Genomic DNA, 17,068 nt, shown 5'->3' on the forward strand with positions numbered 1-17,068 from the left:
GGACGTGGGTTCTGATATCCGGAGTTCCATTGTTGAAATAACAGTGGGTTTTAATTTTTGACCACACCAATACATTCAAGTACTATTATTATGGGCCTGGCATCAAACCTAGAAAAGTGAATGAAATTCCAAGCGCAAAGCTGAGTGTCCGTTCCGGGCCTGCGAGGCAGGGCAGGCGCTCTGCTCCGTGCGGAGGAAGCCCTGTGGTGGTGGCAGGCCTTGTGCTGCTCACCAGGTCCGGTCCGCAGGTCCAGGGGAGTGTTGGCACCTTTCTAGCAAGGCATCATCCTTCCTAGAAAGGTAGGAACGCTGGTTTTCCTGGCTGTTGTAAGCAGATAAAATTTCATTTTTTAGAAAGAGATTCTTAATATAGTTTCTTGTGGTTTAATTTGTTCTATGGATTTGTTTTTACTTTGGAAAGGGGAAGGCAACGGAAGGGGAGTAATGAATCCATTTCTTGATCTATACTGCAAAAAAAAAAAAAAAAATCAAGATATTGGAATTGCTCTTTTGTGAGCTGTGTCACTGGCCAAACCAATGTTCAGCTTTTGTATGAAACGGGAGACTTGACTTCCTGGCTGAGTTTTGTGTATAAGTACCATCTCAGAGTGAATTTTTACGGTAAATTTTCAAAGCCCTGGAACTGCGTGCGGTTGATGGGAATGCGGCCGGCCCTTCCTTGCAGTGCCAGCAGAGCGTGCTGCATGTCACAGCCGTGTTCCCTTAAAATCCCATCCAGAACAGCTACAGGTGTTATTTCAGCGCTTATCTTCCCGTTAAAAAAACTTAAAAATAAAAATCAAATTGTAAATGAATTTCCATGTGTTGCCTTAAGAACTTGCTGAAGAATGTACCACCGCGTTTCACTAGCAGCCGCGGGGCCCTGTCTAGAACATCGCTGTTCGCTAAACCCTTAGCAAAGGAGGAGGAGGAAGCTCGAGCCCCGTCTTCCTCTCTGATGGCCTCTGACCAGTTTGCTGTAGGAAGGTTTTGCCAGCCCTGCTCGGTGACAGGCAGCGGCTGCTGTGGTACACGTTCCAAAACCTTGCTGATTGGAATATTTTTGTACATTTTTATCAATTATTAAACCTTGTCTTCTGGTGTGTACTAGTATTTATTTCTAGTTTTAAATACTCTTTACTAGCTTTGGTAAATTACCTTCTGATCATTGGATTTAAGGAATATAGGTACTCACAAAAACTAGCTGAAGACTATTTAAAGTTCAGCTTCCTTTTCAGTGCATTTTTTTCCTAATAGAGGACAGCTGTTACTCGTGCTTAAATCCCCCTGTTCATACAGCCTGTGGTCGTGCTCGGGTGGTTACGTCATTCAGATGCAAGAAGAGTGTTGGAGATTGAAATTAGTCATTTGGAATACGAAGTGCTGCTGTACTCAGCAGGACCCGGTAGCCTTGTTTTACTGAGATGATGTGGTACTCGTGGGATGTTCAGCTTGGAGTGCGTTTCAGGAGCGGCGTTTGCCAGCAGAGTGCAGAGCAGCGGCTCATCACCTACTCATCGCCCATCACTTTGGCCAAACTTGGATATTTTTCCCCTCTAACAGGACTGTGGTAATTCTTTGTATCCTTTTAATGTCAAAAGCTGGGAAGCTGGCGAAACGTTGGCTGCGTCTTTGTTCCAGGTTTCTCCCCTGAAGCCCGCGGCTCTCGCAAGCATGGGCAGATGGACAGTGTGATCAGCCAAGACTCTTAAGTACTGTATTTTGCTGACTTTGTAACTTCACTTTCCTGGATTTCTGTTTTTAACATGGAAACGTGTAGGTAGTGTCACGGGCAGCGAATGCCCTAGTGGGAAACGGCCCCACTAGTGGTTTGGAGAGCGCGAGGCCATGCGTTCGTCCTGTCTCGCGTGGGTTTTACGCTCATGTAGAGCCGGGTTGGGGGCAGGTAGAGCGTGCTGACCTAACTGATGCTTCGACACGTCCTAACGGTTTGCAAACACACTAGAACTGCTGTACCACACTTTCTTACTGCCTTGCATTTGCATAACTTGCATAGGAAAAAGTGTATCTACATAAATACTACTTTTAAAAGGTTTCCCTTTATTTTTCCATTAAAAATAAAAAAACCTGTAGGTGTAAATTATTCTAATGGGGTGTTTTTGTATGCCTTCATGAGGTCTTGCAAAAGAATTGCATCTTAAAAATGAGACTCTTTTCAAAACAATCCTGGCAAGGCATAATTTAGTTTTTAAGAGAAACGAGTTCAGGCTTTTTTTGCAGTTTTTTTTTTTGTTGGTGGTTTTCCTTTTCTTTCCTGTTTCGCAGCCTCCTCTTGTTACGGCAGCCTGTTGCTGCTGTGGTCCCACCGTGTTGCCGGTGCAGGCCTGCCCTGCGCTCGCACAGCGGCAGCCTCGGTGACCCTCATCGCGCCTGGCCAGCGCAACGAAGCTCGGAGCTCAAACGCTGCATTTCTGCCTTGAAGCTGAAGGGTTTTTAGCGAGATCGGTTACTTTTAAGTGTTAATGGCATTGATCACAGTGGTTAAACTTGACTGTATTTGATGCGCTGTGTTCTGCACAGCCCTCGCAGCTCACCGTCCCCTTTCTGCTGCTCTAGCTCCAGTCCCACCTTCCTGCTGCCAGCCCGGGGTGCCTGCTCTCACCCTGCACTCCACTGTATGTATTTTGTTAAACCCTTGTAAAAATTAAATCTGAATTTTGGCTAAAGTATGAAGTTGTTCTCTTTAAGTTTAGGACTTAAAGTATTTGTACTGTTGCTTTTCCTGTGTTTATGGCAAAACCACTGCTGGCTGCTCCTCTTCCCCCCGGGGCCATTGGAGCAGCAGGTCCGTGGAAAAGCGATCCGGAGTGCGTCCCCTTGCTCAGCTGGCTGCGCTGTAGCCAAGAGTATAAGCCGCTGTTCCCAACCGCCTGGAGCCTTATTGCGTGTTAACGGCCCGTAGCAGAAGTCGGGTAGTGAACAGCGCGACGCCCCTGCGACAGCGGCAGCCTGGGCCCAGGGGCGATGGCTGCAGGGGGGTGGATGTTCCCTTCCCTCAAGGGAAGAAAAGAAAAAAAGCAACAGGCTCAATTTACTGTCACTGAGTGACCGGGGGTACAGAAACCACCAGTGAGTGGTTTAAAAAAAACCCCAAAACTGAACCCCCCACCCAAACACCACAATCAAACCCTCACCGAGGCTTTCTCTCTGCCCCTGCTGAAAGCTCCAGGTGCTCACCTGCCAAGTGCCACCATTTGGGGGGAAAAAAGTAAAAGTGACCAAAAAACTCCCCGCGTGGCTTCCCATGTAGTAGTGTAAATAGTTTATTTGATCTTATGCCAGGAACAGACCAGGGAAGTAACATGAACTGCTTTTATAAAACACTTCTAATATTGCTAAGAAGCAGGTCTATTACTAGAAAAATATTAAAGAGAACATGCCAGCATTATACTCTACTTGCATGATAATTTTTGTCTTTAATTAAAAAAATACCTTTGAGCTTAAGAATGTAAGAGCTAGTGCTTTTAACAATTTGCCTAACGATTTATTAAATTAATTGTCACATTTTCTTATGCAGATTAAAATACTCTTCTGTCACTGTCAGTGAAGAAAGAGGCGATTTGGCATGTTCTCTTTAGCATGTCAAGTCCACGCTGCTGTAAATGCAAGAAGGTGGCAGTTTTAAAGTAAACTTCCTGTAAATAGGTAAGCAGAGGTCAATGTGGTAACTTTGAGCCCCAAACTGTCCATTTAGTTAAATACAAAAACAAAAACTATAAGTTAAAATAACATTCAGATTGTATAGCACAGGCTGATGCATTTTTTTAAACAATATTTACAATATTACCCAGAGGCTAAAGTGGGAATAAAAGAGAAGTGTAAAAACCATAAAAAACTGCACCAATTTTGTAGCAAAATATCTGTACATTTAAAAACAGATTATCATATAACTACACATTATCCAAGGAAAAAAAAAAAAGGGACCTTCACCAGTGGTTCACATACGCACAACATAAAAGAAAAGAAATTCAGTGGTTAAATACTATACAATAAATTTTACAATTAACATATTGATGCAACGAGACCAGGAAAGGTAAGCTGTAAGCAAAAAGTATCTTGGGAAGTACAAATTTCTCTTCAGTCCAGTTCTTCACTTCTGAGAGGACCGCATGCCCTGCCGGCACGAATTCGGCTTCTCCTTGCTGCTCTGGGAGACGGGTGCAGACTGGCCGCGGGGGGTGCACGACGTCGCTGAAGTCTCGTGTCCCATTTTAAGCTTTAAAAAAGCAATGTGTAACCTACAGCCACTGGGGACGTTCAGGCTGGGCTTCCCTGCGCTGGCCAAGTGATCCTTCGCAGGGACTTTGGATTGTCCAAGGAGGCTGGGGCTGGAGCGGGGCGTTCATCCTACAGGGCAGGGCACAGGATGATTCTCTGCGCGAGCAACTGAACTGCGACAGTCCCAATACTGCTTATGGAGCCGTTAATACCTTAGTGCTAATTAATAAATACATTGTTATTCAAGCTGCCTCTAGCTGAAGAACATAGAACGTGCCTTCGCCACCCTCCTCCTTTTGTCCCCCCAGCACCCACGTGCCTCGGCCCGGCACCGCACACCGCACACATCACAACCTCAAGGTGAAGACTCGTGGTCGGTGCCGTACACCTTGTGCTCGCCGACGTACGTGGTACCGCTTCCTAGCTACGGGGGTGCGGCGTCTGCGTGTCTGGTGGGAAAAGGTACGGGTCTCTTCTTGGAACTATTTCCGTATTACTTATTATAGAAAAGCCCTTAAATGTCTTTTTAAAATAAAAAACAAAAAAAAGCCAGTAAGTGCAGCTGAAGCCAAGGTTCATCCCCCAGCAGACAGCACAGGAATGCATTTAAAAGCAGAGCACGTCCAAGTATTACCTGTTTACAACCAGTTGGGATGCAGGTTAGGTCCACAAGAGACCAGTCACTAAACTTCTATATAATCAAACCAAACTAAACACCCAAAAGCAACACGTATTTTACATTTTGGTTAAAAATACTGAATAATGTATTGGCATAAAAAGATACCCAATCAAATCAAGTCCTATTGCTTTGATTAATTTGAGCAGGTACTTCAATTTTAGGCACTTATTAGCTACGGTTGAGTTGGAGAGCCCATCGCTGATGTTCCTATGCATTTTCTAGGTCTCTGAGCCCTTTAGTAGGTAAATTTTACTGTTCCCAAGGCTGTAAATGAGTGGCAGAACACAGAGTTCTCACAGACAAGGTATCGTTCAAGCACCCCCTTTCCTTGACACCTGCAGGTCTCCAGCTCACATGGTTATTTCAGCACCGTTCGCAGAGCGCAAGTTCTGATCATCAAAGCGCCGCCTGACGCTTCTCCTCACCGCGTCGGCCCGTCGGTACGGCTGGTTTCTAAGATCTGCGGAGAGGAAAGCGGCGTTCGTAAACACGCACAGCTCGCCCGCGTGCACACACACGCACGCACACACACACACACATAGTCTAGACAAGGAAAAGTCCTGCTGGAAGCCAATCAAAGCAGCTTGTGTAGGAAGAGGAGAAGGGACTTCAACCCAACGAGAGCAGAAGTGAGCAAATATTGGCGTGCCTGTTTACTACGCACCCAAGCAGCAGGTAATACTGGTGAAATGCACTGAAATGCTGGTGAAACTACATGGAGTTATGCCGTCAAGTTAGCGTGAACATCTCCCCACCCACGGGCTGCCAGTATTCATTAACGTCAGCAGGGAAGGCAACATCGACTGAAATCAGCCTGCTTGACGTATGCCTTGGTCCTTTACGCAGCCTCTCACACGCTACCGTGAGCTGAAGGAGTTTTTGAAAGCGGGATGAAGCTCACTGGAGATGTGTGACGCAGGGTACAACAGTGGAAGTGTTCAGCAACACAAGGCGGGGTCTATGCTCCCTATACATATCCATTCATTTAACAGAGGGTGCCCTGAGAAAAAGCAGCTGGTAGCACTGCAACTGGCTTGCAAAGCTCCAGCTGCCGTCCGGCCCCACTGCCACCATCTCGCCCGGCTGCGGAGATGCTTCGTTAGCTGAAGGCAGCGGAAACGCTTCGTTAGCCGAAGGCAGTGGAGAGTTCAACCCCCTCCCTCCTCCTCCTTGCCAGCAGCAAAGCCCAAACCTGCTGCTGCTGGGTCGGTGAGAGCTCCGGGGGGAAGAGGGAATACTGAGCACGCAATGGGTCAAACAGTGGAGAAAGCTGGAGGCAGACGTGGTGATGAAGGCCTGTGTTACATGTGCTGTTACATATGTTACATGTGCAGCTATGATATAATGAGCACACTTGGCACACCTGAAGACTATTTCAAGTGAAAATATTTCTCTCCTGGAACACAAATTTGCATTGGACTGGGCAAACCCTCCCTCAGATTTCGCAGATGACATGTCTTGGTTTAAATGCAACTCCCAAACTTCTCGGCTCTCGGTATACCCAGCAGAAGGTGCCTTTGCTTGAGGCTGCCCTCTCCCATCTCCGCCCATCGAGCTGCTCGTTGTCCATCTCTCGCGTCCCCTTCGGTGGCCGTAGCAGGACCGAGACAGGGGCAGCAGAATATCCAGGGAACTACAGAGTTGAAACAACCTGGGGACAAGGCTGCCTATCTTGGGCTAAACTTGGAGGAGAAAGGGCCAAAACGGAGAGAGTATGAAGGATGGTCACCAGCCCATGGCCTGTGGATCCCCGCCACCACAGAAGGTGACGATAAACAGTCTCGGTCTCCACTGGCCGTTAGGCTCTCACCAGTATTACGCTTAGCCACATCTACCAACAGGCTGTCTGGCATACAGAGAGAGGAGGAAGCTAAGTAAAAAGTGATGCTTGCCAGCTCTGTGTATCCTCCACCACCGGTGTGCTAGAAGAAATCCTTACCCTCGAGTGAACATTTGGAAATTTAGTGATATTATTCTTCTTTAGGGCTAAACAGAAAAAAACAAAACAAAACAAAAGACAAAATGATGGTTAAGTAAAAAATGGGATGGAAAATGAAAAGCAAGTCAACTCGGCGTTCAAAACTCCCAGGCACGTTAGCCAACAGAGCAAGAGGGGGTAAGGCCAAGGCTACGAGAGGAGGTTAGACACGGAGAGGACAGGACAGGAGGGCCACCCTCGCCTCTCGCTAACCAAATTCCAAGCTGCTTTGAAGATTGGCTCCAGGAAGATAATACAGCAATTAACTCAAAAGAGCAAATAACCGTTGAGCTGATTATAGTTTGCAATTTTATTAGAAGCATTCATAAAAATACAAATCGCAAAAGTGAAACACTGTTGTCTTCTTAAGCCGCTGAGTCCTTAATTCAAGACAACAGTGTTAACAGACATGCTGGGTTAAACACACCCTTCTTACACTTTACACCACACGATGTAAATTGCTCAGTTCCATGTCAAGCTTTTCATCGTCACAATTTCTGTGGTTCTGGCACGTAGCCGAGTGTTTCCCCAGCTCTGCTCCTTCCCTCTCCCCCCTGGTTCATGCATCGCTGCCGAGCCCAACCCCAGCACTGCACAAAGTCCAAGAGAATTGGAACTGGTTAGTGCTCAGTAGACTTCTCTGATTCTATTTAGATAAAGTTGGCATGGAACTGAAAGAAGTTAAATATGGATGTGACTGAATGAGAAAATGTTCTATGCTGTTCATTTTATCCCGTATCTCACATGCAGACAAACATGCAGGTACTGGTTAAAAAGTCTAAAACAAAACACTCCTCGCAGAGGACGTACGTTACGACAGACAACCCTTCCAAGCCAGAAAGTGAACCCCAAGAAAGTCCCGCTTAGTTCATGCAGACGGTACCTCTGCTTTGGCATACAGCTGATGTATTACATGCATTTTACATAGGTAGACTGGCACACAGAGAAGAATCTGTAGGCCAGAAGAGGTGACATAGAAAAGCCAAGTGAACTGTCACTTTTCGACTGCATTTGGTCTCCTCAGTCTTGTGAGCTGTAGGAAACCTGCACCAAATCTGCCGTGACTTCCACCACTTGCTGTTCTATGGCGTTTGTCATGAGGGTGAGAGATGCCTTTGAAACTTAAGGATGGCCAAAAGCATCAAGCACAAAAGTCGGTGGGATGGAATAAAAAGATACTGAAACACAAGAACATGCAACAGAGGTGACACAAATACAACTTCAGGTGGACGCTGGACATTACTATACACTCAACATTCACATGATCCTGGCTGAGATCCGTACAAATGGAGAAGTGTCAAAAATCTACAGCAACCTTTCTTTTTTCTAAGAGCATCAGATGTGAAAGAGGAATAGTTTAGTAATGGAATTCCTCAGTGAGAACAGGTTCGCAGAAAAACCGAGAGCCCCGCTTGGCGGTTCGAGCGGTAAAGGGCACAGTCTTCAGCACTGCATGGGAATAACAGCCAAACAGACAAACAGCCGTGAGAAGCGGATCTATCGCATTAGTACAGTGTTAGTGCTCGGTCACGGACACCCGGGGACGGTTTTAGGTGTTCCAACCAGCTGTCTAATAGCACTGCCCTTCGCTAGGCTTTGGCAACAAGGCAGCCGTAAGTCTTTGAGTAACTATTTCTTGTATTACATGGTTTCCAGTGGGTTTGAGAGACTAGTGCTAAGCATGCTCCAGAAAAGGGTGTGGTGTTAGTGCTACGCTCCGGACCAGCAGAGCTGTCCTGTGCGTCTGGTGAGGCACTATCCAATTTAAAACTACACTTTTGATCATTTCCATACCATCAACAGAGATCTTACGGGCCGTATTCAAGTGACCTCAGTCCTACCTGACTTTCTGTGCCAAACCTTTATTATTACATGGCTCAAGGCACCCAGAGACACCCCCGTAACGGGACATACTAGGCACAAGACCATAGGAAATGTTTCATTTGAGTCTGGCACTCCCTCCACTGGACTGCCTTTTGCATATGGATGGTCTGCTGCCACACAATCCATTTCTCCCACAGAGCAGGAGAACCACTTTACCAATTAAACAAGCTTTCAGGAGTCTGAAGGACTTGCAGAAGCAGTAACAGATTAGCTATCATAGTGACTCTGCCCTTTAAATAAAGAATGTTATCTTAGGAAGCTATTAATTAAGGTTAAAAAGAGTTGTGAAAGCTTCAAGCATTTCAACCCTGTCACCTAGTTGGGCAAAAATTCCCTGGCTTTCTTTAGGGAGTGACAGAACAGCTCTCCTGCCCTCCTGCAGGAAAAGGTCATGTGAAAAACACTGAGGAGCAGCAGCCAAGGAAATCTTGCCACAATGACCTTTTTTTGAGCTTCTGTGCAATGGAAACAAATTACTGTAAAGCTATCGAAGTGGTAAAATCGCGTTCCTTCCACACACAGGTGAAGAACGTGCAGTAAAATCAAAGTACTGCAATCAGAGCAGCTGTATAGATTAAAAATGGTCTGACTCCTGAGCAAAATGCAGTTTAGAAGGCGGCTCTTTTTATCAGCAAATATATGCATCAAAATCCTGACTGTGTTTGGCTACAACAGCAGGTTCTGTGCCTCTGCTTCCAGCCCTAGGTTGGGATCAGAGCAGACTTTGCCTACCAATCTGAGAAGCAGTAAAACCAGAAGCAGTTTAGCATCATAAATCATTCAGGTTTGACTAAATGATTTGCTGTAACTGTGCGATAAAGTGGTTCAATTACTGTTAGTACATTTCAGTGAAAATGTAGGCTCTTAATAATGTTAAACACCCGTCATACATTCCACTTATGGGGAAGAAAGGGGAAGGTCTGCACGGCATGCATATCCCCACCGGAGCACCGGCTGAGATCAGGCACCGAACCGGCTACTCTGAAGATCAGAGAACGAGTACGTCCCACATGCTGGAACAGAAGAACTAAGAAACCGAGCGCGTGCCCGAGGTCTGCGCACGCAGCCTTGGCAGCGGACACGTAAAGGCAGGTTACTGGGGTTTGTTCGTTATATACTGTTAGCAAAAGTTCCTATACTTGATTCACATCATATAAACCATGTCCCAAGCTGTGCTCGAGTATCACTTTTTAAAGAAGCATACGAAGTACTTAAAATAGCTACTAGGCAGATATACATTTTTATCCTTTGTGAAAGGGCCTCTGAGATTACAGAACAAGAGGTGTTTACCTGTAATAATATCTTCAATAGCACCATCCTTCCCTTCATACACATGCCTGTTATCCTTGACTTGTCGCCGTCTGAGCTCTGCAATCAGCTCTTGCTGCTGTCTCTTTGTTTTATGTGAAGGAGACTGAAAGCAAAGAGAGGATTTGTAAGGACTGACCTCCAGCTACGCTGCTTCTCTCCTCCTGACGGTGAAACACCAGGTGATCCCACTAGTAGCAATCAGCAAACAGTAACTGCCACTTTTCTGCCCAATTTTGCAAGATGGGGAAAAACACACGTGTGCGGTTAGCTCATGTCCCATGGAGAGGACGGGCAGGGTCACAAGTTAACCCGGCTGCCAAGCTGCTCTTCTTTCTTAGGTTTGTAACTTACTTCCAAGCCTTCTCATCACTTGGAACTGGAGCTCCAAGCTCTTACCTCAAGCATTAGGAGAACAAAGAGAATGGGCTTTCCTTCCGAGGGAAAAAGCTTGGCTGGGATTAAAGATCCCAACAACAGCTCTGGGAAGCAGCATCAGCCAACAAAGTGGCTGTTTTAGAGCCAGGGGAGACTTCCTCCACCAAATCTAAAGTGTTACCTCAGGGGAAAAAAAAACCCCAAATATGTCAGGAAAATACCTATAAAATGGTAACCTGGGACTCGGTCCTGCTGCCAGGCTCTTCCAGGGAAGGATCTGGGGAGGATCGTTCCTTGTCCCTGTAAGCGACGGGAAGCTCTGCACACTGAGCACCGGCAGGGTTTTAACAGATGCAAGGCCAGAGAAGAACAAAGTTTAGCTAATGGCAATGTGGACGAGATGACTTTGTCTATTCATTTTTTAATTTTGCAGGCTTCAAAAGTAGCAGAACCATACACCATAACTCTTTCAGCTTATTTCAGTTCTCTCCACATAAGGAGAAAATTTTCAGAGACTCTATTTCTAGGCAACAATAAGCTGGGCAACTGAAGTTCTTATACAGAGCTGAGGTTTATGAACTGTCAGGAAAAAGACATGAACATGATGGCTCCTGCCTGTAAGACTTCTCTGTTTCATACCTTTTGGTCCTGTTGCTCCATCAGTGCTTCTTGCTCCATAAGTTTTTCCATTAAGGCCTGTTCCTGTTTTTTTCTCAACTCATTCTCTTCTTCTGCTTGCTATTTATCACAAAAACCACAGGTTAGAGCTTCTAATTGCTATAGGGAACCTAAATATTACAAGTGAGTAACACTATCACTCACTACCACAGGGCTGTCCAAGGAAGCAAGATTAGGTGTAGCAGTTTAGCTGCCTCTGAACACAGTCTGAAAAAACTGGGCTGGAAGAGACCTTCCTAGGTCGCACAAACCACTCTCTCCCACCAGTCCCAAAAGACACGAATTCAGGGTTCAAGGTGTAAGCTGCAGCTGCCCAGACATTCAATTTCTGAGGATTCCTCCAGCGTCTCAGACAGCCGTGTTGTCTCTCAGCCCTGAAAATAATCCTGAAACAACTACTGGTGCTGCCGGGCTGTCGAGGATGGCTCACATTGCGTCAAAGCTAGAGGGAGCCCCAAGCCGTTTTATTGGGAGCCCCAAGCCATGCAGGTACAAATCGGGTTCTGAAGGAGAGAAGAGAAGAGGAGGATACTCGTGTTTACCTTGTAGGCCTTCACAAACCGGACAAACACTGGGAAAAAGACTGAGGGGGGTGTCGTCTTGGGATTCTCCCCAAAGTACTTCACAGCATCATCAAAGGCATCCTACAAAAAGCACAGATTTACTGTGTTGCAAATATTTCAAGATAAACTCACTTATCCGCAGTTCTCAGCATAAAGGGTCTAGATTTTGTCTGCATGTGAAACCCTTGGCTCAGACCAGCAAGTCTTGAACTCAGGAACAAACCCACAACATCCCTGCTCTGTATATAAAGCATGGCCTTTGCAGTGACATGCTGCTACTCACTGTGTCACTCGCACCCTCCCGCCAAACCCCGAGAATAAAGAAATACCTGGGCTATTTTGGCATCGTCCTGCAGTTTCTTTAGCTTCCCTTCGTTGTTCTGAATGAACTCCTTCAGCATCGTGTTGTGGTCATGCATGGTGTACTCGCGCTTTGTCAGATCCAGGCCCCTCTGCAGCTCCTTCACGTCCAAGAGGACGTTTTCAAGAGACACTAGGAAATAAACCAAAAATGCTGCATTGCTCCTGCTGTGCAAGCACCTGAACCCACAGCTTCAACAACTCCCCACAGCCCATGCGTGGCGTGCTGTGAAGTCCCCCGCACGGCATGCGTGCCACCACCGCTGGCCAGGCACAGGAGGGTGACGGTACCTGCAGCAGCCTTCTCCACGTAATGCAGTTCATTGTAAAAGAGGGATACGTGCTGGTACTTCTCCTTGACCACATTTGAAATATAGTGCAGCAGGGTCTGCTTTCGGTCCGTCGACTTTGTTTCTAGGAGCTGGGGAGAGAAGGCAAAGAGATTGCTGGGTGGAGGCGCAGCTGGCTCCACGCAAAGTGACTCAACCGGTGCTCGCCCTTCCCTGGTGTTTCTCCATCTGATAGGGACGGCTGTAAAAGCTCATTTAAGCGTTTAGCAAGTGGTTTTCAAGCTGTCGTCTGCAGAGCCTCTGAAGACACGTGCCTCCTCCTAACCGGCCCCCCAAAACAACGATAAGCAAAGCGATCTCACAGCGCCTGGCAGGGAGCACCTTCCCCACTGCCGCTCTCTGCTTCCACCGGCTGGAAAGCGCCGACCGAGTACCCCAGCAGCCACTTGCCGCATCCATGAAATGCATTCCCGCCTGGTCACCCCCAGACACCTCTGGTTTACTTACCAGGTCTAAGCTCTGTAGCTTAAATCCATACACAGCTCCTCGTTTACTGCTGTTCATGTAGTTTCCAAGAGCCAAGATTATCTGCCAGGATGAAAGAGAGCAAAGCATGAATTTTCAGGATAAATGCACGACGCTTCAGAAACCTCTGGAAGGAGAGTGTGGTAAGTCAGCATCCAGGTATGGTTTCAGTATACGTTAAGGAGATGCACCGGTGAGTGATGGAGCTATTGAATGTATAAAGATCAGACCTACCTCCAGTATTTTCTTAAGCTTTTGGGATGATTTTATTGAGACAGACGCAGCTATTATTGCATGAAGTTGCTGCAGGTAAACACAGAAGAGCTTTGGTTAATGCAGGTCCAACCCAAGAGTAAAATTAAAATCTAAACACTCACATTCTGAAAAAAACTATTGTTTCTCATCCATACCATGGGCCCTAGCATGAATGTTATCCTGCCCTGACACGTCAGGATTTCAAGTAATTCATTTGCACCACAGATTTACCACACTCAGATGTGGTTGGGTGAAAGTGTATTTACATTTCAACCCTTACGACTGTGAAAGATGCATCAGGCTGAATGGGACACACTTCAAAGAGCCCACAGACCAGCGCTGATAGTAACTTTCCCTGGTGGTACAAACAACTAGATTTTCATTTAAACCAGTTTTAAACTTCTACAGGGTAAAGAAACAGGGCAGCATGGAGCGGTCCAGGCTACAAGCTGCCGTACAAACAGCGCCTGGGATACTGGAGTCACTGGTATGTGAAAATATAGCTAGAAAATCACTTCTTCATTTGTGTAAGTGTTTCTCATTGTGTGCCTGTGAAAATCCCGATCACCCCACGACACTCAAACCATCTCTCTGTCTTAGAAAAAAATCTCCATAACCATCACCAACTGCCCCACACCAGCAGCCTGCAACGCTCCCCACAAGCTGACCCACGCCGCAGAGCGCAGCTCTTAGGTGGAGGCTGAACCCCCGGGAAGCCCCGATCCCCGCACAGCTAACGCATCGCCCAGGTGCCCCTCACTCACCGGGGTCAGCATCTGGATGCTTTCTGCAAAGTTGCCTATAAACGCCATGATGGTCATCTTCTGCATCAGCCTCTCAATCTTGCTGAACTGCATCATGAACCGGTCTTCGTCGGACAGGTTCTCGATGGGTTTCCTTTCTCGCTCGTAGAGCCGCAGCACTTTCACTTCGTTCTCGGTGGGCAGGAACCGCATGAGGCATTCAACAAAATCCACCGGCAACGTTTTCAGGTCGAACCTGCATGATAATAAACCAGAAGAAGTGGTGTCACGACAAGGCTCTACACAAAATGAAGGAAAAGTAACAAGTGAGAAAGCTGCCAAAGGCATGACCTCTGCCTCCTACGCCGCTCAGCTACACAGGAGCCCGAGTAACGCAATGAGAAGCTTATAAAGATGCTCTGAAGTAACTCCTGCTCCTGTTGCCCTGGCTGGGGTGGGCGGCACGGTCCTGCACGTGAAGATGTGAAGAAGGTTACTGTGCTGATGTGAACGGTGCTGCTGGGCACCCCCGTTCCTGTTTCCAAAGACATGGTCATTCGCCCCACACCTCACTTTTATGAGAGAAGATAGGTGGGGAGGAGCAAATAGCAGTTTTATAGCAGAGCCTCATGAACCCCAGCTGCTGAACCTGTCTTACTCTGCAGCCGGTTTGGGTCACCCTCCTCACCAGCCCAAAGGTAATGCTTCTGCATCCAAATTTTGAAGGTATTCCTTAATGGAGAAATGGCTGATGTTTGACGTGGCCACGAGTACTAAGGGCTTCTGGATGGATTCCGGATCAGCCCCAAGGAGCGGGTACACCTGCGCTCCGTCCCCGGGAGCTGCTGGAGTCAGCAGGCAAGGGTCCGTATCAGCGTGGGTCTGCCGCGTACCTCGGGCACACCTGCAACACATCGGGGTTTGGCACTGCCTGGGGCCACTACATAAACCTAATTCTATGCAAAATCCTTCCAGTGCGCTTGGACTAAACTCGTGCTTTACGGACCAAACTGAAATAGCTGCCTCTTCCTAATACCTCGGCTTTTGAGTGTTCATTACAACCAAAAGTACTGTGCAAACAGAACGAGATATGGCAGTATGCAATGGCATGCTGTGGATATACATGAATTAGCTTCTTAATAAAATCAGTGTTAATTTGTTAAGCCTAAGCAACATAAAACTGCAAGTTTTTTATTTTAGTTCAAGGGAATCTGATTTCTGGGAATTCAGAATGGTTTCATCCTTACTCCTGGATTTTTTCCAGATGCGAAAACATTTACATCAACTGCCAATTCAAAACCATTCCACTTACCAAAAATCACAGTAAATCTTAAAACATGATTTCTTTGCTGACAAGTGTTTTACTTACACGTGAATAGCTTTGCATATTTCATCTGCCGTCTTTCCAGCTTTTCTTAAAGTAATGGCAAGATTTTTGGCCCTGTTGGCATCCAGTAACGTGACTTTGTTCGACCCTTTCTGAGTTATCTTTTGCTTGCTTGAAGTAAGATCAATGGCTGGACCTTGGGCTTTTGTTTTAAATATTTCTTCAAATTCATCCACATTTAAATCCTAAAAAGGAAAAAAAATTATTTACCCCTCCCACAGCAAACACTAAAACCCACTGTGCCTAATATAGTACCAGAACTGCAGTACGTAACCAACATGCGCTCCTGAGTTAGCGATCAGGAAATCCGGCCTCCACCCCCAATAGCTCCATACATGTTCAAAAGTCCAGGAAAATATTCATGCTAGCACTCAGGCTTTCTCCAGCCACGCGCCTCTTCAGGGCACGGGCAGCACGCAAGACCTGCACTCAGCGCTGCTTCAGGCTTTGTTCTCTGGCACGCAGCCACCAACCCAAGCCTAACCCCTATAGACCGGACCAGCAATTTTAAGCTGGGAAAACGCATCTTCCTCATCTTGGTTGATCTGTTTTAGACAAATGCACACAAAAGGTACGCACCCTTTATTATTGATACTACCAGCTACCATCCCTAATTCTCAACCAAGGCACCCATGCTGACCTACTGGGTACCAGGGGCCACTGGATGAGCTGTTTGGTGACATAATTGCTGCAATCTATCCCCGCGAAGACCGACATTCCCTTGTGTTATGGACAGAAACGGGAGGCAGAAGGCAGCAAGCAGCACTCATTACCTCCAGGATCCTTTCGTCATCTATTTCGTTGAAGACCGTCCCATTGATCTGGTTGGGTTTGAGGGCGACCCAGTTGAACACTGGCATGCGGAACTTGGTCTTGATCGGCTTCTTGATTTTCACAGCTAAAGACAGCAGAGAAGAAGAAACGACAAATTTCCCAACCGCTGAAAAACACCGCGCGTGCCCAGACTCCAGCTTTCGAGTTGGCATTTCAGCACTGGAGGAAGAACTGGCCAGAGCTAAATCATCACACTGGAAAGCCTGGAAAGATCTTGCTGCCTCGACAGGCAAACAGCGCTGAGAGGCTTTCATCCAGCCCCTCAGCTGTTTCAGGCCCAGCCTCTGCAGAACTGGACTGAACGCCAGAGGCTGTGAAAACTTCACTAAAGGAAATGTGTTATTACTTTATTACCGCATGTTGTCTGGACCGATTTAAAAGCCCGGGCTATTTTTAAACGCTACAGAGAATGGAGAGAGTGGTCGAATTTAACCCTGTCCTGCTGGCTGCAGAGCCCACCCTGGTGCGAGCTGATGCCCAGTCACGCACAGCTGATCCATGATCCGTGTCACAAAACTCAACACAGAACATGTGACAAGAAGGAAAAAAGCCCCTTTCCCAAGGTTTCGGTATAGGGGACGGTGCCTCCCACTGCCCGCTGCAGTGGGGCAGCACTGCTCCTTGCCAGGTTTGTCTTTTAAAGAAGGGGGTGGGCTGCAGCACACGTGAGCTTTAACATAGCTGAAATAAGAGGTTTAATCTTCTTGCACTGTGCAGAACCAGCAAACGATTTACTAACTTACACAGAGAAGCTACGAAAATGAAGACTGACTACTCTCCTTAATCTGTGAACAGAGTACAAAAAAGCAACGTTGGAGCAAGGAAAATGACACTTCTCTATTCCTATTCCTAAAAATTTGGAAGGTAAATAAATAATTTCTGTAATTCAGTTCTCATTTCTTTGTATCTTGATGTAAACATGACATTGTTCGTTGCTACAAAATCAGGATGCTCATTAAAGTGACCA

General features: G+C 46.7%; 1 protein-coding gene across 1 annotated transcript in view; it reads right to left on the minus strand.

The window, feature by feature from the left end:
* Positions 1–4,559: 4,559 nt before the first annotated feature.
* The window catches only part of FMNL2 (formin like 2), a 152,699-nt gene continuing 140,190 nt past the window's right edge, over positions 4,560–17,068 (minus strand). Inside the window, exons 16-26 of the mRNA XM_082001741.1 lie at positions 16,041–16,165; positions 15,250–15,452; positions 13,902–14,136; positions 13,117–13,185; positions 12,865–12,945; positions 12,359–12,488; positions 12,037–12,200; positions 11,687–11,788; positions 11,106–11,204; positions 10,071–10,194; positions 4,560–5,378 (exon numbers count right to left, since the gene is read on the minus strand). Of these exons, the coding sequence (XP_081857867.1) occupies positions 5,269–5,378; positions 10,071–10,194; positions 11,106–11,204; positions 11,687–11,788; positions 12,037–12,200; positions 12,359–12,488; positions 12,865–12,945; positions 13,117–13,185; positions 13,902–14,136; positions 15,250–15,452; positions 16,041–16,165 (1,442 nt within the window). The 3' untranslated portion in view covers positions 4,560–5,268. The remainder of the gene's footprint in view (positions 5,379–10,070; positions 10,195–11,105; positions 11,205–11,686; positions 11,789–12,036; positions 12,201–12,358; positions 12,489–12,864; positions 12,946–13,116; positions 13,186–13,901; positions 14,137–15,249; positions 15,453–16,040; positions 16,166–17,068) is intronic.

Source organism: Phaethon aethereus (genome assembly GCF_964289735.1).
Source record: "Phaethon aethereus genome assembly, chromosome: 6".
In the NCBI taxonomy this organism is placed as follows: Eukaryota; Metazoa; Chordata; class Aves; order Phaethontiformes; family Phaethontidae; genus Phaethon; species Phaethon aethereus.